Raw genomic sequence first — 25107 nt, 5'->3', positions numbered from 1 at the left:
ACAACCATGGTCCCCTGAGGGTGGTACAATGGAAAGACAAGACGCATACACACACATCTAAATTATAGAGAATCAACTACAAATGTCCTGAGAGCTTTGATTACTTAAAAACCTGTGCTAATACCCAAACCACTTAAATTCATATGGCACCTGCCTATTTCCGTTTTGAGTTATGTGGACACTGCAGAGCTAAATTACTAATCTACAGAGCTGGATTTTACACAACTAATGAGCTACTAAGAAGATATTCTGTGGAAACATAAAAAATGTTAACATCGTTTAAGGCAGTTTATTTTTGGTGTTTCCCAGGTAGTAATTGGGTAATCTACAGTTTCCTCTAGAAATACATATATACATCTCATAAATCTTTATGAACTACCAACAGTGTTCCAAGTACAGCACAAGGCATGCAGGTATTGGGAGTAGAATAGAGTTCTCTCACCTCCTAGAGCTTGAACTCTTATGGGTAAGATGAGTGCACTGAATGTTTTTGTCCCCTAAAATCCATATGTGAAAGCCTTGATCCCCAGCATGATGGTATTTGGAGGTGAGGTCTTTGGAAGGTAATCAGGCGTGGATGAGGTAATAAGGATGGAGACTCCAGAATGGAATTAGTGCATTTAGAAAGGGTTGAAGAGACTAGACCTCAGCTCTCTCTCCACCTCATGAGGACAGAGTGAGAGGTTTTAGTCTACAAAATAAGGAAAGGACCTTCCTCTTAAGACAACCATGCTGTCACTTTGGCCTCAGACTGCCAGCAGCCAGAACTGTGAGAAACAAATGATGGTTATTTAAGCCTCCTGGTTGATGGTATTTGTTATGGCAGCCAAAGCTGACCAAGACAATGGGTAGCAAACAGATAAACCATCGAAACTGTGTAAAAAGCTACACAAAAAGAGGATGTCTGGAGGATTTGTCTATGTCTGTCAGGGGCAGAAGGCTCATGCCCAGATCTGCATTAAAACAAAACAGAACATAACCAAGCAAAACAAAAAGCCAAAACACAGCCCCTCAAGCCAATGTGTGGAGGAAGAATTAGCAGGAGCAATTCATATATCCCAGTGACTTAGAACATGAGGCTGGCAGGAGAGATGGAGAGAAAGATACATTTAAACACGTAAAGCCCTTCCTTCTGTGTCTTTTTTAAATATTCTGCAAATCTTCCATAAAGATTGGCAATTTCTCTATCAAGCCTGGGTAACCTAATATATCAATTCTCCATTTTCCCTGCCCAACTTAGTGATAACATATCTTCCATTAACCTATGCTGAAAGAGCCATTTCTATTCTAAGAATCTATTTATGTTCTCCTATAACTTTCTTAAAGATATGCCTCTGGGCTGTAATACCTCAAGCTTATTCCCAGCTGAAATGTGAATACTTTTGCCAAATTCTAGTAACATCTATTGGGCCTTTTCTGAGTCATTTGACTATGAGGGTGTGGGGAGGACTTTCCTGTGGGGAAAGAAAACTACCATCCCTTTCATTTGAAGGGACTAACGTGGAATTTGTCTTTTGGTTACTTGCCATAGATTTGGTCTTCAATATCAACAGTATTCTATGATTTTTATTTTCAATTATTTCATGAATTAGTAAAACAGGTAATCTCAGTTCTGAAATTTATTTTAATGAATGTATGTTCCTGTTCTTGTCTGTTTTTTATAATCTTGAGAGGCACTGCTCTTATTCTAGCTCCTTTCTGCATGTTATCAATTCTTTCCACAATTCTTTATGAAGCTTTTCTAATTCTTGTTAGTTTCCAGTTGTCAGAAACCTTTAGTTATGTGATCATTTTTACTTAAAGATTTCTAGGATAAAAGTCTAGTTTTACCTTTCACATCCTATCAAACTGGCTGTTTGAAAATGTGCTATCCTCTACTATTTCCTACTGAAAAATTAGTTGTTCATTTTCCTTCCAATTCACTGTCATCATTAACAAAAATTATTCCCATTGGTCTATTTCCTGTTTTTCTTTAATTCTCTTCACTCATAAGAAGGGTATATAAAATTCCCCCTACCCCACATGGAAGTTAAATTGTTTTATGATGTGTATTGAAAAGAATTCCACTAAGTTGCAGTGACCTACATTCAAGGTGTTGATGTGTAAAGAAATTTCAGTCTGTAAAGGCTGCTGTTATTCATTTAAAAAAAGAACAATTCACCTATTTGTATATGTATTTATCTTCATTTATTTAAAAGATACCAAACAATGGTACTGATTTTATTATATATCTATTGGAATAATTAAGTATTACTTTTACTGGAACTCTAGAGAAATTGAGAAAAAAAGTGAAAACAGTATTATTTAGGACCAATGCTGTAAAAGGCATTATGCTAAGAACTGACAGGGATATAGTAATAAGTAAGACCTGAGTCCTGTCTCTAAAGGACTTATGCTTTAGTAGGTTAGGGAAAAAAGGATGTTCAGATAGCCATAATAAGATGAACTTAAGGAAGTTAAAAGTTCAATGGAAAGAGAGTGCTCTCTATGGACTGAGTAGTTCTATGAATCCTATGCTGAGTCCTGTGACCCACATCTCCCAGGTCAGGATGAGAGGGGCAGAAGCACAGTTAAATCTGCCTATGACTATGCATTCACATTTGATACCTGTATTTTTGAATGAGTGTCTTTGTTTTTTACCCCCAATCTCGGGGGTGTATATTGTATTCTATATTGTAAGTAATGGAGATGATTTTTTAAGCAGAAAAGATATATAGGGGCTAATTGCAGTATTGGTTCATTATTCAGCGGGAAAGTTATCAGCTTACCTGGAGAATCCTAACAAAACAGCCAAGTGACAAGTAGAACTAAATGACAAACTGGATATAGAGCCTCTAGCAGAGGAACTGGCCAGAGTAGATGCTCTGTAAATACAATTTCTCCACCCTTTTCCCCCTGCCCTCACTCCAGACTGGTTTAGTCCCTTGCTCTTGTGTGTTTCAGTTGGTGTTGATATAAACATTCTTAGAGTATTGTGGGCTCCAGGGCCACCCACAGTTAGGGGGTCCAATTCTCAGAGTCACGGTGTTTCTCCTTGAACTTGATGTACTGAAGAATTGTGGGTGACAGTGTTGCCCTAATGATCCTGCAATGGTCCTTTCTTTTGACTCCAACTTTTTTCTGAAGTTTTGAGCCTGATTATAAGGGGAGGAGTCCAAGTGTGGTACATGTCTTCTGGGAATGACTGATATACCAGAGAGGCAGTTTATCAAAAAAGGCCAACTAAAACTTTGAAAATACACTATAATACAGTAATACACCTATACTTTGATCCTCTCTAAACCTTTGGGAGCTTCTTAAAATATTGAGCTCATTAAACAGCCTGGGGCTTTCTTTCTTTCTTTTTTTTTTTTTTTAAAGTAAAAATGATGTGTGTGGCTGATGAAGCATTATGGTAGATTCTAACTCCCCTACCCCAAAACAAGTCTGCACTGATATTTTATTTTCAGAAGGGAATATAATTCCTCCTTTGGTGGCACAGTTCCACTCCTTAGAAGGTTTCTGAGAACTTAGGAATGTAACATTTTCTGATACGATTATATCCTATTTCACCAGTGGATCAGGAAATATGCCTTCAGAAGGTCTTGGAGAAAATTTATAGGATAGAATGATAGTATGTAACATCAGGGAAACTTGACTTGAATATGATATGAGGAAAGGCTTCCCTAAAGAAGTGAACTGATTTATAGAAGGTAACCAGAGGGAAGGGTGTGGGAGGGAGGGGGAGAAATCATACATGTGGACAGGGAAGGAAAATAATGTGTTCCCATAACTGAAAGGAGGACAGGGTTGCTGGGGCAGAAAGAGGGAGTAGGAATGAGGAGAGACACATGATAAGAGTGGACAGGTAACAGATCCTACAGAGGTTCCTGGACCCTCAGAAAGTGGTATAAACTCTGTCCTCACAAAAATGGAAGTCAGTGAAGGATTTTTAAGAAGGGGATATAATCATGAGATTCTTTTTCGAGTTTTATTTATTTTGTGTGTGAGACAGAGAAAGTGAGAGGTGGAGGAGCAGAGCAAGAGGGAGTGAGGAGATCCCAAGCAGGGTCCATGCTGAAGCGGGACTTGAACCCACAAACCATGAGATCTTGACATGAGCTGAAATTTAGAGTTTGATGCTTAACTGACTGCCACCCAGGTGACCTGAAATTTGTTTTTAAAAAATCATTTTGGGGCACCTGGGTGGCTCGGTTGAGCATCTGACTCTTGGTTTTGGCTCAGGTCATGATCTCACAGTTTGTGAGATTGAGCCCCTCTGTGCTGTCAGCACAGAGCCTGCTTGGGATTCTCTCTCCCCCTCTCTCTTCTCCTCCCTCACACACACTCTCTCTCTCAAAATAAATAAATGTTAAAAAATAAAATATCATTTTGCCTGCCATGCAGATATAAGGGATTGGAGGAATAAGAGTGATACTGAGAGAACCAATGGGAGGTTGTCAAATCATGCAATATGCCATGATGGCAAAAAGCAGCATGCTTTGTCCTGGTCCCTCAGAAGCTTACAATTTAGTTCCATAGTGGACATATGCACAGAGAACTATTACAGTGCAGTATGTGATGTGCCATGAAATTCAGCAAGATAGAGTGAGAACAGGAAAAGGTCATTCTGAGCAGAATCAGGGAAATCTCTTCTTACATATTGAGCGGGATCCAAAGACTCGTGTGACCTGAGATTTGCCTTGCCTTGAGTTGTGCTTGTCTGTTGTTATTTTTATTTTAGTTACAACGGCTTCCAGGATATGAAAATATTTTAAAAGTAGCATTTCTACCTTTTTTCAGTTTTGTTTTTTTAAAGCTACAAATGCACATTTTATATTCAGGTTCACCTTGTCTGTGTCAGGCAAGGTAGAAAGTGGCTTCCTATTTTTTTTAAATTCTTTCCTTTTTTAAAGGAATAAGTGAATTTTTAGGAAGGAATAAATGAATTCCCCTTTTCTTGCTCAAGGTCATCTGTCAGTAGAGTTAGGAAGGGTTTAGAAACAAATCTCTTTTTGGAGGACATGGTGCTGCTGAGTCAACACATCAGCCACGCAGGCCCACACTAATGTCTGTGCCACTGAACAAAGACTTGATGCCTTCAGCCTAAGAAATTTGGGATGGATTGCAATTAAAAAGACTTACACATGGTCTTCCTTTAGTTCTCGGGCCCCTTCTTGAAACACCCTTCAAAAACACCACTCTAAGCATTTATCGCTGCCCACACCTGCATACGGCCTGATTTTAATAGGGATTACCCATCAGCTGCACTGATTTGCTATGACAGAAAAGCTATTGAGTTCCACTGGTGTATCTCTCTTGAAGAAAAATAGGCTGGGGTTATAAGCAAGATCATGAGACAGAAAATGCTGCTTGGCCATGTAGTGAGACCTTGAGCAAGTACTAGCCCATGGTTTCACAATGGCTCAGCCCTATCTTGATGTGAGCTTGGGGAAGTTTCTGAGTATCTTGGGAAAAATAAGGTGGTTAGGCTGATCACCCAGGTGCTTGGCAAACTTAGTTCCAGATAAAGATTTCCATACAGGAGAGCTGTGAACTGATTTTTCAGAAGGTTCTTTAGCCGCAGGATAATTATAAGTATTTAGTTATATGGGTCTATACACAAGAGAGTGTATCCTTCACACTGATATCAAGGTGGGGGGAACCTCCTTTAGAGCTCTATTTGAAAAACACATTTTGGGCCAAGAGAATGAGTGGCTGGCCATGTGACTATGAATCGACTATACCTGGTCATTTCTAAGATTAAAGATACGGCATATCTAGCCTAAGAAATAGTCTTCCAGAAACTTGTGTTCCATTTGATATGATGCAACTTAAGGACGCTAACAAATATGAAGCAAAGATGATAAAGATGAAGAAAAATATGCTGCCATATAAGGAAATGTTGTTTCAAACAAGCTTGGCTTGGTCTTTGCAAGACCTAAGGATGCATTACAGCTGTCTCAAATCTTGTGAAGAACTATTGGCATTTCTTGTGAAGAAATGATACTTCTCTGGCTGTGCCTTTCCTAATAGACCTGGGGTAAATTGATTGAAATTGCAGGAGCTTAATTTGTGCTCAGTGTAGAGATGAAACTTCAGACAATAGTATCTAACCAAGAATGGAATGGGACCTAGTCTCTCTTGTGTGCTGAGTAATCAGGAAGAGACTGAATAGCAATGCTTGTGAAATCAATGATTGAAGTGTTTTTGTCTTTATTACCTCAATTCTCAAAACAATACTTTGGGGTAGTCTCTATTATTCCCATGGTACAGATGAAGAAACTGAGGCATGGTATGGTTAAGCTGCTTGCCTAAAATCACCCAATGAATAGCTGACAAAGCTGGGATTTGAACGCAGTCAGACCAGGTATAGACTCTACAGGCTTTACTGTGCTGCCATATTGCCTCTGGGCATCACGTGGGGATGCTGTGAATGTGATTTCTGCCCTGAGTTTCCAGGGTGGTCTTTGACAATTCCACCAGTGGTAGAGTGAATTTTGTGGTGCCTCACATAGGCAGATATTGTGGTGGTACAAAACACACGTGGTTCCCACATGTGTGCCTAGTCGATCATTCTGCTGTAGCTATGCCAAGACATCTAGTTGCCTTCGGTACTCCATCTGGCATTGGGGTTCATTGTTTCTGGGTAGAATTTTCTTTGGTCTCAGATACTGATGGCATCTGTGTAATCCATTTCAGCAGCCATGCCATGCCATTCTTTAAAAATAAAATCACAAAAAATATCCAAAGACATCACAAGAAAAAAAAAGCTTTGCTTTCTGGGTATAAGGGCTACAACTAGATCTTGCTTCCAACCATGATGGATAGCTGTTTATTGTCTTCTCCATCAGAAACAGCACCTTGTGTGAATGTTTGAGAGAGATCTTGACTTAATCAGCCCTTTGCCCATTAGGAAACACAATGAGAAATGGAAAGTACTTTCCAGTACAGGGAAAGATATTCCCTTTCAAACTTGATAAGATCTATGTAAAGGTAACTGACCAAGAAGGAGCACTGACCCCATTTCGTATACAGGTGCTTTAAAATAATTTGACAACAGATAGTTAAAATGTAAGTATGCCATGCTGTCAATCACACTTCGTCCTTCTGGATTTTAACGCTTGTCTTACTTAAGGGAAGATGATATTTGAACATTTTATGGCATCCATCAACAGGAATGTGCACATGGTTTCAAATAAGGGTTTTCAGCCTTCTGAAACCAATTACTTCTGCCTAAGTGGAAATGCCAAAGCAGAGATGTGTCAGCAACTAAGAGAATAATTTAGAATAATAATAATAAATACACGCAGTGATGCCATGAAACAACAGAAATGGTGCACACCTACACTCATACACACATGCACAAACCTTTTAAAGAGGTATTTCAGAAAGTCCGTGTCAAACAACGTTAACCCAGAGAGATGCAGAAATGTCAGACACATTACATGGGCAGGACGTGCAGTTGGCATTTGGCTGCCAGCGGGGGAGGCATCCTCCCGCAACTAATTCCTCAGGAACCTCATGCTGAGTGTGTCTACAGGGAATGGAGAGAAAAAGGGAGGAGGGGAGAGCAGATATTGTCTATTATGTTCTTGCTTCGCAGCTGGAGAAGGCCTCAGCTGTGTCGGGCTGGGATCGCTGGTGATTTTCTGTAGTTAGAGGGGAACACAAAAGGAAGAGCTTCCCTTTCCCAAGCCTATGCCAATGGTGGGCCAGCCTCTCCTGCTCATCAGTGCGGCTGGCAAGACTGAATGCAAGCCAGGCCGCCCCTCGTGGAGACTCGCCAGTGCCTCACCTCAGCCTGTGAGTTTTGTCCACGAGAAGGTTGTGATAGACTCTCTGGGTAAAGGTTTCTTGAAGTGCGTGCAGCTGGAGCTTTGCAAGGACCTCTCCTAATGTACAGAGTAGGTGGAGCCTTTAGCTGAACCCTTTAATGAGTACCTAGGAAAAGGTAGGGGATTCAGCTGTGACACTGGTTTTGCTCCACAGCTCTCAGAGTAGCAGTGAATTCTTGTCACTGAGTGTGATTTCTCGTTCTGATCAGGCTGTCGACATGAAATATTTTTCTGTTCCCTTCATGGTGGCTGCCAGGTAGATCACTAGAAAAATATTCGGTGAAAATAGTCCTAAAATGGGATTTATTAACTGTAAACATCTGTTAAGTCAAGCATCTTGTCTCTGTTGCTGAAATACTCTTACAAGTGATTCTCTGTACATCTGTCACATTTTTTTCACCCTTCAGAGACCTATTTGTGGTAGTTCTCGGTGCACTGATTAGTTTTTACCCTTGACTATGGCTCTATGTTAAGACGTTTTTAAAAATAGGCAAAACGAAGAGAGGAGAAATGATTCATTCTATTAATTGAACTTTTCCTCAAAACGTGGCTTCCTGTCATGACCTGTATCTGATATTTAGTATGCTGAACAGATTTTTAAGAAACTCCTGGTGTCTTTGTTGTAGGCGGCTGGGTTTGTTGACAAATCTTCAGGTGCACCATTTGCCTTCGAAGGGCATGCTGCTGTCATATCAATTTAAATGGAATAATAATAATCATCCCTTGCATTTTAGGGTAACTTAGGTTCTACAGAGCGCTTTTACTTATATTGTCATAAGTATTTGAATTGATCTCATTTTATCACATCAAGCCTGCATAATCAGTGTTAATATTTTCATTAGGTCCATTTTTTAAAGTGAGGAAACTAATGGCAAAGGACTCATCCAAGGTCATCAACTAGTAAGTGAACTTGTTGCTATTTCAACCCACTCCAGGTCCCAAGCTTTCATTTTCTAGTGCATATGACCTATAGGTGGTACTGGTTAGACTGAGATTATATCATCTATTGGGTTGAAGGTGCTTTGATAACAGAAGATAAATATTATTGTCACAGCCACACAAAAATAGGTTCCTACTTGCATACTGTTTTTTATATATGTGCATATGTTCATTTTTTTTCTTTTTTTTTCTTTTTTTTTTTTTTTTTGCTCTTCAGGTCACTATAAGAATACTTGTGAAATAGGTCAAGTTCAAAGTGAGCATTCCTTGCCTTTCTACTACACATGCACCCCTATATATACTTGGCACCCTAGGTTTAAGGGTCTTGAGGTGAGGCAAGTTTCCTTCTTATTCAAGATGAAAATCAACAGAAACCTAATAAAGGGTTAATATTAACTTTCATGAGTCTAGACAAAACAAAGGAATGATTCTATTATGGTGCAATTTCGTTTACATTTATTTTAGTGGGAGAGATAGGGGGAACCAGGGGGGAAATTTGAATATCCTTGAAATTATCATACATCAGTTACTTCAGCCTTTGAGAATAAGCAAGTGTGTCCCCAGAAGGGCAGATGCCCTCATCGAGAGTCTATGATGTCTGTCTCTTCAAACAACCTCAAGAATTGGCCAGAAACCTTGTGAACAAAAAACAGCTCATCAAGGACCTAGGAGCAAATTGCAAAGACTACTTAGATAAGCCTCGTATGATTCAGTAGTATACAACCTTCTCTTCCCAGTTCCACCCCTCCTTTTCCCCAACCAAGGCCTTACCTCCAAACATCCACATTCAGTGCCCAACCGCATATGTCCATTGGTTCTTTGAGAGAACACAGGCATGGGGCTTCAACTTTGGTGATACAGAATCCCACAAAAGCATGTGAGGCATCTCTTTTAAGATTCACCTAGTGTACTAGGCAGTACTTTGTTATGTACCTCTCTTTCTGCTTCAGAAAGAGAGCAAGGGATTTTGTGTTACATTAATTCCTTTGCCAAGACAATTTTCATATTCTCAAGCCTTCTTTTAGACTGCTAGGCAATGTCCTGGTTACTTTCTGGAACAAATTCCCTCCCAACCTCAGCCACTCGTGCTTTCATTGACACACATATGTAGAAATAATGCAGAGTATCCCTCGAGTTTGCATTGTGGGGGCTCTGTTTTAGTCTTACTTTTTGAAGTTATTTTGAAAATCTCTTGAGAAATAGGTGGAGGGTAGATTCATAAAACCTTGAAATGTCAGAGCTGGAAGGCAGTGTAAATTACATGTGGTCCAATTGCCTCATTATAATGATGAGAAATTGGGTCCCAGGGAGGTTGAGAATTGTCCCAGTTTATCATGATAATGGCATGTTACATATTTCCTATGTGTCCTTCATATTGCTGTGAACCCTTCAAGACCTTTTCCCTGTCCTTAAAACTGACCTGATGTGGGCTGCAGCAATGGACACCCTTGTTCCTTAGCTGCCATCTGGCTTACTCGATGGAAGGAGATCAGAGGGCAGAGGAAAAGGAGGCAGGGGCACCCATTAACAGCTTCCTCCTGGCCTTGGCACCAGGATTTTCCTGTCCCGGAGATACCCATCCTCTCAGGTGGCCTTCTTCAGACCATTTTCTCTTTCTGGGCTCCTCCAATCCCTCCCTCTCCTTGCCCCTGCAGGACTGCCAATGGCAATGACTTCTCTGTTTTGCTAGCCCTTGGGCACTGCACCATCTCTTCTGGTTTCCCAAACCCTGACCACAACTTTTTAGAAGGTGCCCTTCATAAACTCTCTTCACATTATGCAGTTTAGATGCTATCTGCTCTGTGCTGTGACCTTGACTGGCACAGTAACAACTCCAGCTAAAACCATAGCCCAGCTGGTTATACATAGCCATAGCCCTACTCTTAGTCTTTCTACCAGAAGGTTTTTACTCTGGAGAGCTTACTACTTGGCATGAATACGTCTTTTATAAATACATAATGCTTTCCATAGGGAGTAGCAATAGGATGGAGTACTTAAAAGTATGGGTTCAAAGTCTTGGGTTCAAATCCTAGTTCTACCACTTACTGTTGCTTAACCTCTGTATCTCAGTATTCTCTTTCATGACTAAAAGGCTATGGGGAAGATAAAAAGATACCAGTGCATTCAGAGAACTTAGCACACATAACGTTCAGTAGTAAATATTTCTAAGTGCCCAGCACATGCTAAGTGCTCCATAAATGTTAGCTTTTATTAGCATTTGCTATTTGTTAGGACTCACATTCTATACATGGAAACAACTTACTAGCACTCTGATTCTGCAAATGGAAAAAAATTGAAGATTGTCCTGAGCCTTTCACAGTGTCATAAAATTTCCTGAGGATAGAGTCATTGGCGCCCAAGAGCTGAAGAGTGATGAGGAACTGGGAAGGGCAGATTTTGGAGGGGGGGGAGGTGAGTCACGGGGATGTGAGGACAGATAGAACAGGAATTCAGACAGCGCTGTGATGGACAAGCCTGGATGTGCAGGGAAGCTTTTGTTTTGCCTGGGAGGGACGTGAATCGGCAGGGTGGGTGTCCAGTTCCTGGATGGCTGACCTGGGAGGAGACCATGGAATGTGTTGCTTGATATTACAGCTATGTGCTTGGCTGTTCCTGCACCAAGAATAACTTGGGGACTAGTTTCCAAAGGTACTGATGAGCCCCCACCTAGAGACAGGATTTCTTTTGCTTCAGAGTATAAAATAATAAAACATTGTGTCCCTATTTTTTTTAATGTTTTTCATATACTTATTCTTCCTTTTGAATTTTTTATGAATATTCAGGAATGCAAAATCAGTTATACTTGAGCATCTTTATCCTGGAGAGTACCCATGGGTGTTTAGAGAGGGTAGCTGGATTGTCCTAAACTACTGGTTCAAGTAGAAAGTGACACACGGTTCTTTGCCGATTCAGACTCCATGTGGTACATTTTATCCTCAGTGGACTTACTCCTTGTCTCCCCAAGGGTTTGGTAAATTGTGGTTTTTCTTACCTAGGTCCAGTGCTTTTCTTCTATCTTTAAATATGACACTGTGACATGCCTCCGAAAGAACAAGGAATAAAGTCATCTCATCTTCTGTTGCTCAGGACAGTGACAACACTCTATTACTTTATGTCAGACAAGGAAAGAATTTAATACACTGTTAGAGGCCACAGGAACATAGAAGGATGTCCACGGTGCTATAGGGTCTTTGTGAGTTAGACCTTGGTGCTAACATCCAGTTTCAGGGAGCCCAGGCTTCTCCAACTTGTTTGCTTTCTCCCTGTTTTCTCTTTCACTTGGATTATAATTTTGATTTCTGGCCCAGAAGCTAATTGCCCCCAGAGCCAACAATATATTTCTTTGTAGGTAGCCATTCTCAGGATCACTTGTAAATAAAGGAATGACCTACAGCTGGCTTCTTGCTGCTCTATCCACACTGCAATTCCCACATCATCTCCACCCAGAAGTGGCCATTGAATGCCTCTGTGGCACATATATCCAGGACTATGCATGACCAAGATAGTCAGTGAATGCATCTTCCCTTCTACATTCCATTTTACCTCTTTTGAGTCATTTTGAAAATGGACTTTCTCAATGAGACCTGTCCTGAACATGCTGTTGAAAAGTAAAAATCGCCCTTTCTCCCACTCACCCCCTCACTCTCAAACCCCCTTATGCTGTTGATTTTTATTTTACTTTTTTTTTTAATTTTTTTTTAATGTTTATTTTTGAGACAGAGACAGAGCATGAACAGGGGGAGGGCCAGAGAGAGAGGGAGACACAGAATCGGAAGCAGGCTCCAGGCTCTGAGCCATCAGCCCAGAGCCCGACGCGGGGCTCGAACTCACGGACCACGAGATCGTGACCTGAGCTGAAGTCAGACGCTTAACCGACTGAGCCACCCAGGCGCCCCTTATTTTACTTTTTTTATTTCATGGCACTTAGGAGTTTCTAACATGCTGTGTAATGCTTTATTATGTCTTTTTTCTTTGTCCTGCTAACACATAAATTCCACCAGGGCAGGAAGCTTGGTCTGTTTGTTCACTGATATATCCCATAGACCCAGAATGATGCCTGGTACATGGCAGGCTCTCTGCCAATATACTGTATGATGAATAACAAAAAAGTGTCCTAAAGAAATTTTGTTATCTAAGTTTCTGCAAGAAATCTCTTAACTCCAGAAAAAGGCCCAGTGTTGTGTTTCTCCACCTTAAGGTATATAGCCTGCTCTTAGGAAAACTCAGTGGGAAAAGAATGTGTTCTATTAAAATAACAGTATCGATGCAAAAGAAAACTTTGTCTTTATAATTGATAAATATTTTAGCTTTAGATTCTTAACAAATTGAAAACACAGGATTAAAATCACTGAGTGGTGCATGAACCTACAAAAATTGCTCTCCAGACAGCAGAGGACCTATGTGGCCTAATGCAAAGAATCAGCATCCAGCCTAAGGCCCTCTATGGAAACTAGACTTTCCCTACTTGGCTTCCTGAGCTTCCGGACAGTTATTCAGAGCTCATGGCCTTGCCAATCCTCCTCCCACCATAGCGGCATCCTACAAATACCTTATAGCCCTTGGGCCAGAGACAGAAACACAGAGACAGTGTCAGAAAGGCCATGTCCAGCACTATCACTGGTTGGAAAACTTTAATCAACTTTGACTCACCCATATGTTTCTCCCAGTGGGTTAGGAGTGTTTCCAGAAGCAGTTCCTCTGCCGGAAAGAATCCCGCAGATACAGAAGTACTGCCTAACTAGGGGCTCGCTTGAGAAGCATGCTGTTCTTGATTCTCAGATGGCTTTCTGGAAGAGAACCAAAGTGACTAATTTTCAGTCTCTGTCTCATACTCACACGCACATGTGCATGCATGCATACACAGATCTAAGATATTCTACAAATGAGTGAACCATCTGACCAGCTCCTCAGGAGAAAAAAAAAAATCCCCTCTTGCCACATCCCCAGACACCCTTATTTTACTCTTAGGTGGGAGTAAAATAGGAGAACTTTATCTCCATCTAAGCATCTGGTTTTGGTTTTGTTTCTGTTTTTTTCATCTGCATAAAGCATTGGAGCTTCTTGAGCAGATACATGAAACTACATGAAAGATGAAAAAGCATGTGTAATGTCTACAATGGCCAATCATTTTTCCAGAGAGTTACTGGCCTCCCGATCCTCTTTTCTGCTTCCATTTATTCTTGCTCTGTGAGACCCTTTCCAACTTAAGTGGATGCCTCAAAATGCAGAGTTCCAATTGTCACCATGCAATGGTGAAGTTAGGATGAAAAGCCAATTTTAGATGTTCTGTTATTGATCTCTGTTTATCGGAAGGCTTTTGCTTGCTGGTTCACTGCTGTGCTTAGGCAAAGGTTTTTACAGTTACTGCCATGGCATATTCAATCTGTTATAAAGTAGCATCCACGTTTAGGGTGCTGTTCCCCTTTATTTGACCCAGTTTTAAAAACCTCCAACTAAAGATGCTTCAAGTAAGTGAACACAGAGGTTGCAAAGGATCAGAATTCTTCCAACCATTGCTACCAAAAGAATTACACTAAGGACTCTACCTCTTACCTTCCAAAAGCTGCTGTCTTTTGGTCTGAAGAATGACTGCCATGCAAGAAATACTGTACCTAAATCCAACTGAAGTGTTGATTTTTTTTTCTTTCCCCTTTATTTATTTTTCAGTTATCACTGATTATCTAGTTTATAAGTTCCACATTTATACTTTTCTCTTTGGCCTGCCTTCTCCTTGCAGAGCATTTCCAGAAGCCAGGACTGAGGCCCCTAAGGCACACATCATTAAATATTGGTGCTCAACATTGCAAAAGTGTGTATTCCAGCCCTCTCAATGAAGGCAACCCCTACAGAGCTCACCACTTAGACAAAAATATGGTCCAAGAAAGTGAATGCTTTACAGACTTTTAAAAAGTACTTGAGATAGACTGGTTCGTGTTCCATCCTGTTAGGTTCTTTTGTTTCTTACCTACTCAGACCATAGGAGGCATAACTCTTACCAGCAAGCTTTCTTAGTTCCCAAGTCTGTCATTTAGTTCTTCCCATTATATTCTTTATGCTGAGAGTTTAAAATTGAAGCTTCAAACTACGAAGTGATTGGCACTTGTCAAGTGCCCCTGGGCATAGCAACCACCTGAGATAGTGAGGCACTGCATGCAGAATGGGGCTGGGATGATGATGATGATGATAATGATGTTGTTGTTGTTGTTACTGGTAGAATGGGGAGGGAAAGAAAAGAAAAAAGAAAGATGATGTCTTGCATGGGCACAAACACATGATCTTCAATTGCTCAGTATGTTTCAATGACCAATGTCATACTAACACCAAATGAGGGGGGTGGAGCTTGCTAACTCTGTTAGCACCCATGCTTTGAGTAAGTGATAAATGACAGTGGGTACTTGTAACTTTTCATTTAATACCTAGAATTTTTCTTCCATGTAGGATGATCTTCTCACTGTAAATTGTCTGTTTACTTTAATTAAGCCTTTGTCAACTCTCCAAACATGTTGAGCTAGACAGACATTCATTTACTGCTTCCCTCCCCCCTTTTCTTTCTTTCTTTCTTTCTCTTGTTTCATTTTAACTCTCATCTTTGTCTGGCACAGAAGCCAATGAATAACCAACAAACGACATAGTGTTAATCAGGGCTTTCTTTGGGTAGAGGTGTCTTCATTAGTGAAAGTCACAATTTCCAAGCCACTCTTGCTGATGGGGCTATGCTGTGTCACTTTATTTTGCCTTCATAGAGTAGGTATCTTTTGATAGATTCTGGCCAACAGGGAGATGCTGGAAAATTCTCAACTTAACATTCCTGCTCCAGAGAAAAGCAAAAAATACATACGGTTGTGGTTAAAATTGAAGGCCTGCTGAGTTTTCCTTCCACTTCTTATAGCCTGATTTTATCCCTCAAGCTGCTCTCTGTTTCTTCTGTCCCTGTCCAAATTTCACTCCTCCTGGGAGATTTTCAGTGACCCCCGCCCCCATGCCACCCACAGTTAAGTAAGGTTCCTCTTCCCTGCTCTCACGGCACCATCTGTTTTTTCCATCATAGTGCTTCTTATATCCTATTTAAATTAATTTAGCAATTTAATTTAAATTGTCTAGATTGTCAGTTCTCCAAGGAGCAAGAGGCTGTCTTACTCCTTGTCGGATTCCACCTGGCAAGTAGTAGCTTCTCAAGAAGTAAGCCTCTGCTGGATGGGATTTGTAAGCTTTGTGATCTGAAAGCTGGAAAGAGTGCACTCTCTTCCCTTTGTGTTTCAGTGAGCTCACCAAGTCACATGTGGCAAATCTGCCTGCCTCTTTAGATCTAAAGAGGGTACTTTCTTAGGTGGAACAGGGGCACCTGGAGACGATGGGCCAGGAGGATTGCCTCTTAATTCTATCACCCTCATGCAGAGAAGATGAGGGCCAAGATGAATATTTATGATCTCTGGATGAATGTGCCTTCTCCACTTGTCCATGGGGAGCTCTGCCACGAGTCTCCCCATCCACCAGCCACACTGCTCCGCTCTGATGGATGTAGCTGACTGGGCAAATTGCTATGCTGATGAACCACTCAGCTACCTGAGCAAATGTTCCAGAGACATCTCCAGGGATAAACCACATTTTAGAGAAGGATTCATCCACAGCCTGGGGTGAGCCTTTTAGCCCTGAGCTGGTCAAGTATGGCGGGCTAAGGAATATGAAAGGACTTCAGTATCAGTGCTCACTTTTTAGCAACCCTGGGTGCCTGTCCTTGGGCTGGTAAGAAGCCTTACTGCATTTTTCGCTTTTCCCAGAAAGTTATTCAGATTGAGACCTAGAGGTCTGGGTGTCACTGTGCTCATCGAAAGAAGGAAACCAAGATGCTGAAAGAAAGCACTTAAAGGAGGGATTCATTACCTTAAAATATGCAGATGGAAAACTGACATTATTGTCAATGTCAGAAGTCACCTTTCTGAATAAACAGTCACCTCTGGGCACATGTGGGGCTGTGTTTCTCTCCATTTACAAATGACTGAGTATGCAAATGCACGGAGGTGGAGTTGAGCCCCCAAATGCAGGGTTGTCTTCTTTCATCTATCCCTAATGAGGAACACACAGGAATCTGTCAAGAAAGGCATCACAGGCTGATTTGTGCCTTCTGAATAGAGGGGATTTCAGTGGTAAATCTGCCAGCTGGTTTTGTGCCTGAGTATTACATCAGTCTCTCGTATGATCTTGCATCCTGTGTAAAATGCAATATTTTGGCCTAATGGGCAGGATTAGCAAGAGCTGGGAAGCCATAAATGAAAGTTTCTTGTTTCTAGAGAGCAAGTTAGAGCTTTTATATTATCTGCTGCAGAGCTCGGTGAATTTAAATGTATCTCCTGGGCTTTAGTAATATTCGTGTTAATGTCAAAATTGATCCCATTGTTATTGAGATGTGTGGGTTTTCAGGCCAAAGACACACAGTGCCTGTTGCCAGGGCTGATGAATATCTGCATGGGATATGTTTCTTCCTACCTTTTCGCAGAACTGTGTGAGGTTATCATTGTGGCTTGCTACTGAGTTCTGTTTCTGGGCCTGTATTTTTCTGTAATTTACTCATAAATGTAATTGACATTTACTAAGTACCTACTGTGTGCCAGGAACTTTGCTCAACTCTGGGGATGTAACAGTGAGCAACAAGATCTGGGCTCTTATCCCAGAGGATCCCTACCTAGGTATGGAGACGAATAATAAAATATACAAGAAAAAAGACCATAATTGCACATTGCTTCATGGGGAAAGAACAAGAAGAGAAAAAAGGGAATTATGGAGAGGGAAGTCACTAGTTCTGTTGATGGGGAGATGGTAGTTAAGCTGAGACAAAAAGGATGAGGCCAAGCTAGTCTTGGAAATAGAGGGAGAAGAGCTTTCAAGATGAAGGAATCATTTGGAGCCCCTGGGTCACTCAGTCAGTTAAGCATCCAATTCTTGGTTTCAGCTCAGGTCATGATCTCACAGTCATGAGATCGAGCCCTGCATGTGGTATGCTTGGGATTCTCTCTCTGTCCCTCCACACTCCCATGCATGCGTGCTCTCCCTCTCTCAAAAATGAACTTGAAAAAATATGGAGGAATTAGTATGTGCAAAGATCCTAAGCCGGGGAAAAGTCTGACATGTTTGAAAAATTAAGTGTACATGAGCATGTCTAGAACAAAACAAGGAGGCAGAGTGGGTTGAGTGGAAGTAAAGAAGCTTTTGCAGAAAACACATCATGGCGAGCTTTACAGCCCTGGTAACGGATTTATTATTCTATCCTAAGTGCAGTTAGAAGCCGTGGAAGGGAGATATTTTTGGTTCAGTTTACATCTTTAAAAATGATATTTAAAAAAATTAGTGTGGAAAGGTTGTAGAGAAATGGGAAACTTTGTGATTATTTATGGGAATGGAAAATACTATAGCTCTGTAGAATATGGCGCAGTGGTTCCGGAAAAAAAAATAAACATAGAATGACCATATGATCCATTGATTGCACTTCTGAGTATATTCTTAAAAGAATGGAAAGTAGGCACTCGGACAGATATTTGGACGCCTATATTTCAGCATCATTGGACACAATAGTCAAAAAGTGGAAATAAACAAATTGTTCCTCAACAGATAAGCAAAATGCAGTATACCCATATGATGGAATATTATTTAGCCTTAAAAAGGATGGAAATTCTGACACATGCCTGAACACAATGAACTTTTTTTTTTTAATTTTTTTTAATGTTTGTTTATTCTTGAGAGAGTGACAAAGACAGAGCAGGAGCAGGGGAGGGGCAGAGAGAGAAAGTGAAACACAGAATCCAAAGCAGGCTCCAGGCTTTGAGTTGTCAGCTGATGCAGGGCTTGAACTCATAGACCACAAGATCATGACCTGAGCTGAAGTCAGATGCTTAACTGACTGAGCCACTCAGGTGTCCCTGAACACAATGAACTTTGAAGATACTGTACTGAGTGAAATAAGCCAGGTGCAAAAATAAATATTGTATGATTCTATACTTAAAAAGTACCTAGAGTAGTTAAGTTCATAGACACTGAAAGTAGAATGATGGTTGCCAGGAGCTGGAGGAAGCAGAATGGGGAGTTAGTGTTTAATGGAGACAGAGTTTTCATTTGGAAGGATGAGAAAGTTCTTAAAGGTGGATGGTGGTGATGGTTGCATAAAAATGTGAATTTAAATAATACCACCAAACTGTACACTTAACAGTTAAAGGGGAAAATTTTCTGTTTTGTTTATTTTACCACAATAAAAAAGCTACAAAAAAAATCCTCAAACTATTTTATGCTAGAGAGAAAGAAGGCAAGAAAACAATAAGAAGATTTTTCTCTAGTTCGGTATTAAGACAATGGTGGTCTAGTGGCAATGCAGATGCAGAGGATGTGTGGATCTGAGACCTATATTAAAGGGAAAAGCTACAGGATATTGATGGATAACATCACAGTTCCTTACAGTTAGAACTCTGATACACTGGAAGCCTTTAGACCACACTTATGGGGGTAAAGACTGGCAAAATCCCTTTGACTGGCAGATGTGTTTAAACTTGACATCTTGGTGCATGACAAGGAAAGCTTTATTTTTAAACTCTTCAGTAGTCTTGGATGGAGTATGGGAGCTGTTGCTGTTGACGTGTGAATATTTGCCTGCACTGTCATATAGCAGTCATATGCTCTGCATGAACATGGCTTGTCTTTGTGATTTGCAGTGATAACTAGCATGTGGCTAGAGTTGTTCATTCTCTTCCTTATTAGTAATGCACGTCTTCCATTAGCATATGCAACTAACTACTCCCTTCCCCTCTGCAGTGTTGACATTCATTGTAATGATTTATTATCCAAGCTAAATAACCCTCAATATGAAACAACAAACATGCCTATGTTTTCCATTTGTTTTGTTTTCTCTTTCTTGCTTCTGCATAAGTAGGTAGTTCTTTATGTGATAATTATGTGGTACAGAAACAAGCAGTTGGAAAACCCACTAGAAAGGTTAAGAATGTTCATAAAGTTTATTTTTAAAGATCAAAAATCCACCCAATTTTAGTGGCATCTCACCTTCTGCCTTGGAATTTAAAAAATAACTAGATTATTAAGAAAATGTTTGCTATGAGCAGACACTCTGTATCAGACTTAATGATTTCTGGATGGGCCATATTTGGGCTTCTCCTGGAGCCCCCAAAGCCCACAGGAGTATTGTTTTGTTTGCTTGGGATGTTTCTAGAATGGTGTGAACCATGAGATTACAATGTGGTAGAGACTGGTGGGCTGGTTCCAGTATTCTGCAGTCCAACTGCCTGAGGTATATACCAGCAAAGCCACTAACTGACTCTGTGACCATGGATGATTTACTTAAGCTCCCTGAACCTCCATGGTCTCATCTAGAAAATTGAGACAATAGTCCACCTCTCTCATGAAGTTCTTGTGACAATTAAGATAATAAATGTTAAGTTTTGGGAACAGTTCCTATCTCAGAAAAAGTTCTCAGTAAATATTGGCTGTGATGATAAGTGAACCACAAATAATATTGCCATGAGAAAGACCTCGCATATGAAAATAAATGTACGTAAAGGCATCGTATAAAAAGAAATACATATACACTGAAGTCATTTTTGTATGAATATGTGTATATATGACAGTGAAATTAATGGGCAGAGTGATGTATAGTTTATGGAGTGCTTGGTGTTAATGATAAATTTATGTATTATTTTATGCTGTAGATATGAGAAATCTTAGTCCATAAACAATTTGATGTTTAACAAAGGCATATCCTCACCCACTCCAGTCATTCCATTTCTTATTGGATTTATACTGCCCATTTTAATCAATGTGAGCCCTCTTAACATCATTTTGGACAAGGAAGGCTTTTCATTGGCTAATGGCAATTCCCATATCTTAACATCACAGACAACTACTTGCATTAGATTTCATCCAGTTAAAGCTCCCTTACCTGGAGTACTGTGGCAGTTTTGTTTTCTAAAGAAAAAGAAACACTAATTTTTGAGTTGCAGCTTAAAAACCTAAGCAGGTTATTCTTGCTGCAGGCTTTTCCCCAATAGAAAATTGTTATTGATGTTTTGTAAGTATCACATTCCATTCAAAGGCAAAAGGCTGCTTCCACTTGCCATTTTTGTAGTGATTTTTTTTTTCTGCCCCGTGTCTGCAAGTCAACACTCCTGGGCTCAATTAAAATATGTATTTAGCCACTGGATTTGCAGAGAGATGATCAAACTTGAATACTAATACCTGGGCTATTGCCTATGAATACAAGGATAGTGCACATTGAGGGATGGCTTTCAAGACAATGGCCAGTGAACCTAGCATGCCTGGCAATAATCACAGCTCAGTAGAGGTGTACAGTTGGATTTTGATGAGTTTTTCAGCAAACAGTGTTGCTCATTAAAATCACAATTTGATTGAGATCATGTCCACCTGAAAAATTCAAAGCCACCAAAACTATGCCACTTCTTGCCTTCTCAGTGCCTTAGTGTCCTATCCATAGGAAATACATTAGTTTTTCCCAACCTCTCCTCTTAAGATATAACACATAGTACCATGATAGCAACTACTACTTACTGAGTTCTTACTATGTATCAAGTCCTCCGTCCCTAGCTGACATTGGAATAATGGTCAAAGGCAGGCTCAGCTCCTAACTCACATAGCTTCCATTCTAGGGACTAGGGAGGACATGATGTAGTCCTGGGAATCCCTGAAGCATTCCTCTGAGGAAGCGTCAACTGGGCAGAACAATGAAGGCTCAGTAACTAGGAAAGAACATCTGAGGCAAGAGAGGCAAGGTATGTTTGGCTGCGAGACAGGTGGGAGCATGGACAGGTGAGCAACTGAGAGAAGTTCTGGGTGGCTGAAGCCAGGGAAAGCAAAGTCCAAAATAATTCTAGAGAAGTGATAAGGATTAGTTTACCTAGGATGTGGTAAGAGTTTTGTCTTGACTTCCTAAACCAGCTCTAGTACAATAGTGGGTACCATTGATAATATTTTCCCAGTGCCTCAGCACATTAAAGCTTAAAGTGGTCACATAACTTGATTCCTCAGGTAGGAAGTGGCAAGATTTAAACCCATAGCCTGAGCCTATAACCAACATATTATGCTTTGTCTTTAAGACTCATCCATAACGTTTTCTAGGAGTTTTGACTCAGTGTTGTCATCCATTATCAATGTGATCTTCCCATACAGTGGCTTACTTAAGTCTGATTTTGGTTTGGTTTGCATCCAAAGCCTGGGTGGATCATTTGGTTAAGCAACAGAATCATGATTTAGGCTCAGGTCATGATCTCACTGTTTGAGCCCCATGTCAGGTTCTGTGCTGATAGCACAGAGCGTGCTTGGGATTTTCTCTCTCTCTCTTGCTCTCTCTCTCTCTCTCCCTCTCTCTCTGACCCTCCACAACTTGTGCTCTCCCTCTCTCTCTTAAAATAAATAAATAAATAAATATTAAAAATAAAAAGCAATCCAAGCTAACTGCTGGCAGACTAAACAGGGAACACATATGAACTTTTACACAGCCATTGTTATCTTTACCCTAAATCTTACGTCTCTAAGGCCTAAGAGGGAGCTTAGAAATTTAGGGTTTGAATACTTTTTGGTCACACTGGGCAGTGCCATGGCTGAGAGAGGATGGCATAGCTTTCTCAGCTGATACCAAGTTGTGATTCCAAAAGAATTTAAAGGGAGAAAAAACAGCATTATATTAGAAAATTATTTCAATGTATTTTAAGGAATAAAAATAATCCTTTGATATTTAACAGAAGAGAAGAAAAGGAAAGGAGAGGGAAGCAAAAGGAGGGAAGGACAGCAAAATGGGACAGGAGAGGAGAGGAGAAACATTGATAGATTATAAGCCCACTTCAGTCTGTCTCTGTGTGTCTGTCTCCAACTTTTGCTTTGAAGCTTAAACACTTGATAGATGAGCCCAGCACTGAAGAAAATGCCTTTTTTTTTATGCACGAAAGCTTGGTAATTGCTGCAGAAAGATACTTAGTGGCTCATAATATTCATGTAATCAGATTAGTTGTGAATCCTACCTCAGCGGAGGATGTTGGAATAATCCAATTCGCGCCTGTTTACCTTGTCTGTGTGAGCAGTACTTTTTCCCATTTTATCCTTTCTGTTGGCCTTAGTGGGTGCTATCAACAAAGCCACCCCAGTATCTCTGAGAAGTCAATTGCCAGAAGAGAAAAAAAGAAAAGGAGAAGATTTAAATGTTGGAGGAAATGTGGGTTTTTGTTTTTGTTATTGTTTTTGGCTTTCTTGGTATCAGTTGAAACAACCCTGAGGCTCTCAACCTATGCTACTAAAATTTTGTTGGGCAGTTAACATCTCAATTCATGGACGACTGCCTCATGACCAATCCTCTCTGAGCTTTGAACATATGGCTGTGTCTGATGGCTTCGCTGATTTCACCAGGGAGAGTTTTATAAGATCTCTATTTGAGGGAGCAGCCACTATACAGATGAGTGATACACTCCTGGAATTAATTATAGCTTGCCAAGTTTGAGGATTGATTCATTCTAAACCCAGAGCCAAAAACTCATCTTCAAGCTGGCATGTTTTTTCTTATCTGGGTCCAGCTCCCCTTTACAGTCCCTCGAACCCAATGCCATTTGTACTTTGCTATTGATAGTGGACTTTGTACTTGAAAACTCCTTAGTTTGAAATTCACTTTCTAATCATAAATACGTAAATAGAGTGGGGGCCATAGATTCCCAGGGACTGATAATCAAGAACTATTTTACCTTGCAACTCCAGGCTTCCTCTTTTCTGTGAAGGCTTCCTTTCTTCCTGAAATGAAAGTGGCATTTCAGCCATCTGGCTTAGGCTGCTGTCAATAAAAGAATCCAATCACATTTACCCACATTATAATGCATGAATAATGAGCTCAGTCTTTATAAATAAATATGTGCTCCCTAGAATATAGGAGTGGCCTCCAGGTTTCTGATCTTTCCTCAAAGAAATAATACTTGAACAAATAATACATCAAGAAAACAACCTAATAATTCCTGGGATCTAATGGGAGAAAGTAGCATGGATTACTGGTGATAGCTGCCTGTCAGTCTTGGAAATCTACCTAAAGGCATGTCAGCCGTGTGAGGTTTTCTTCTTACCAATGTCTCACTATCAGGACAGCTCACTTATGGCTTGATTAGCTGCTGTTTCTTTCTTTCTTTCTTTCTTTCTTTCTTTCTTTCTTTCTTTCTTTCTTTCTTTCTTTCTTTCTTTTTTTTTTTTCTTAAGGCAGCATGGCTCTCTACTCTTTTGGAAGTAAATCCTAATGGGTGTTCTCCTAGCTTTCTCTGGGGAAAGGGTACAGGCCAACTTGTTTCATTTTGTGTTAGGACTTCAAAGTCTGACATTTTCAATTACCTACCAGACCTGGTATTTTCTTTGAATAAAACACTTACCAAGTATCAGACCCGCTTTTTCTACAGTTCCTAATACAAAGAGTGCCCTATTAATAATTTGCTTTGTATAGATTGCCAACATACCAAGTTTCAGCATCTACTATAGCCAGGTTTGCCTGTTAAATAGAATTAGTCTCCTATTAATCAGAAGAATGAATAAAACTATTTCCTATTCTTTATGTTTAGCTTCTTTGAAACTACTGACAAGTCTTTTATTTTGGAAGCATATTTTATAGAGGAGAAGCCTTCCTAAATATGATTTAATTTTTTTTTCTTCCCTTCAGAGAAATAGGATTTAAAACTTTTTGCTTGTACCCTCCAGAAATGGCTCAGCCAAACAGTCAAAATATCCCCACAGTGAAAAAAGAAAGCTGTATTGTTTCAGAGTTCAGATCTGCCTCTTGTGATAAAGAGATTTAAATCCTTACTGTTCACCCAGTGCAAGCCAGTCTGAGCCATGGAATATACTGAAATGATAGAATGCTTTCAAGTTTAGCATTTTTTGTGCTCTATGGTTGGAAATTCTGTTGGAGAAATATGGTTAGACTATTTTGACAATTTTTAACCTGCTTAAATTGGATTTTTTAAAGTGCACAAATTGATGTTCTGCCTACTTGGAGAATGTTTTAAAGATACCAAGACTTCAAAGAAAAACAGTGAGAGTAAATCAGATGCAAGCATCCCTGTATCCATCCTAGAAAAATTAGTTTAGAATTTCCTAGGGCAATGCTAAATTAGAATGATTCTCAGGCGTCAGGGCAAGTACCACTGGTAATCATCTTTTTTTTTTTTTTAATGGGGGGGGCAGTTGTTGGCTGAGAAAAGGAAAGATATTTTCACATCTTGTGGGAATCGCTAAATGACATCAACTTTATAGACATTTTTCAAGGATGCAGTTGGGAATTCTTAGTGTCTCTGCTACTACTGCCATGGAGAATTTTGTCAGTTTC

At 40.2% G+C, this 25107-nt stretch overlaps 1 protein-coding gene across 3 annotated transcripts in view; it reads left to right on the top strand.

The window, feature by feature from the left end:
- TENM2 (teneurin transmembrane protein 2) overlaps positions 1-25107 on the top strand; it is a 941161-nt gene that overhangs the window by 444645 nt on the left and 471409 nt on the right. Inside the window, exon 1 of one of the 3 annotated variants that reach the window (XM_042992795.1) lies at positions 7687-7825. The exons of the other annotated variants lie outside the window; for them this stretch is intronic. Within the exon in view, the coding sequence (XP_042848729.1) occupies positions 7687-7825 (139 nt within the window). Of the gene's footprint in view, positions 1-7686; positions 7826-25107 lie in introns of those variants that run through there. 3 annotated transcript variants of the gene reach the window in all.

Source organism: Panthera tigris, chromosome A1 (assembly GCF_018350195.1).
Source record: "Panthera tigris isolate Pti1 chromosome A1, P.tigris_Pti1_mat1.1, whole genome shotgun sequence".
NCBI classification, from domain to species: Eukaryota; Metazoa; Chordata; class Mammalia; order Carnivora; family Felidae; genus Panthera; species Panthera tigris.
This window is presented reverse-complemented; position numbering and strand designations above follow the sequence as displayed.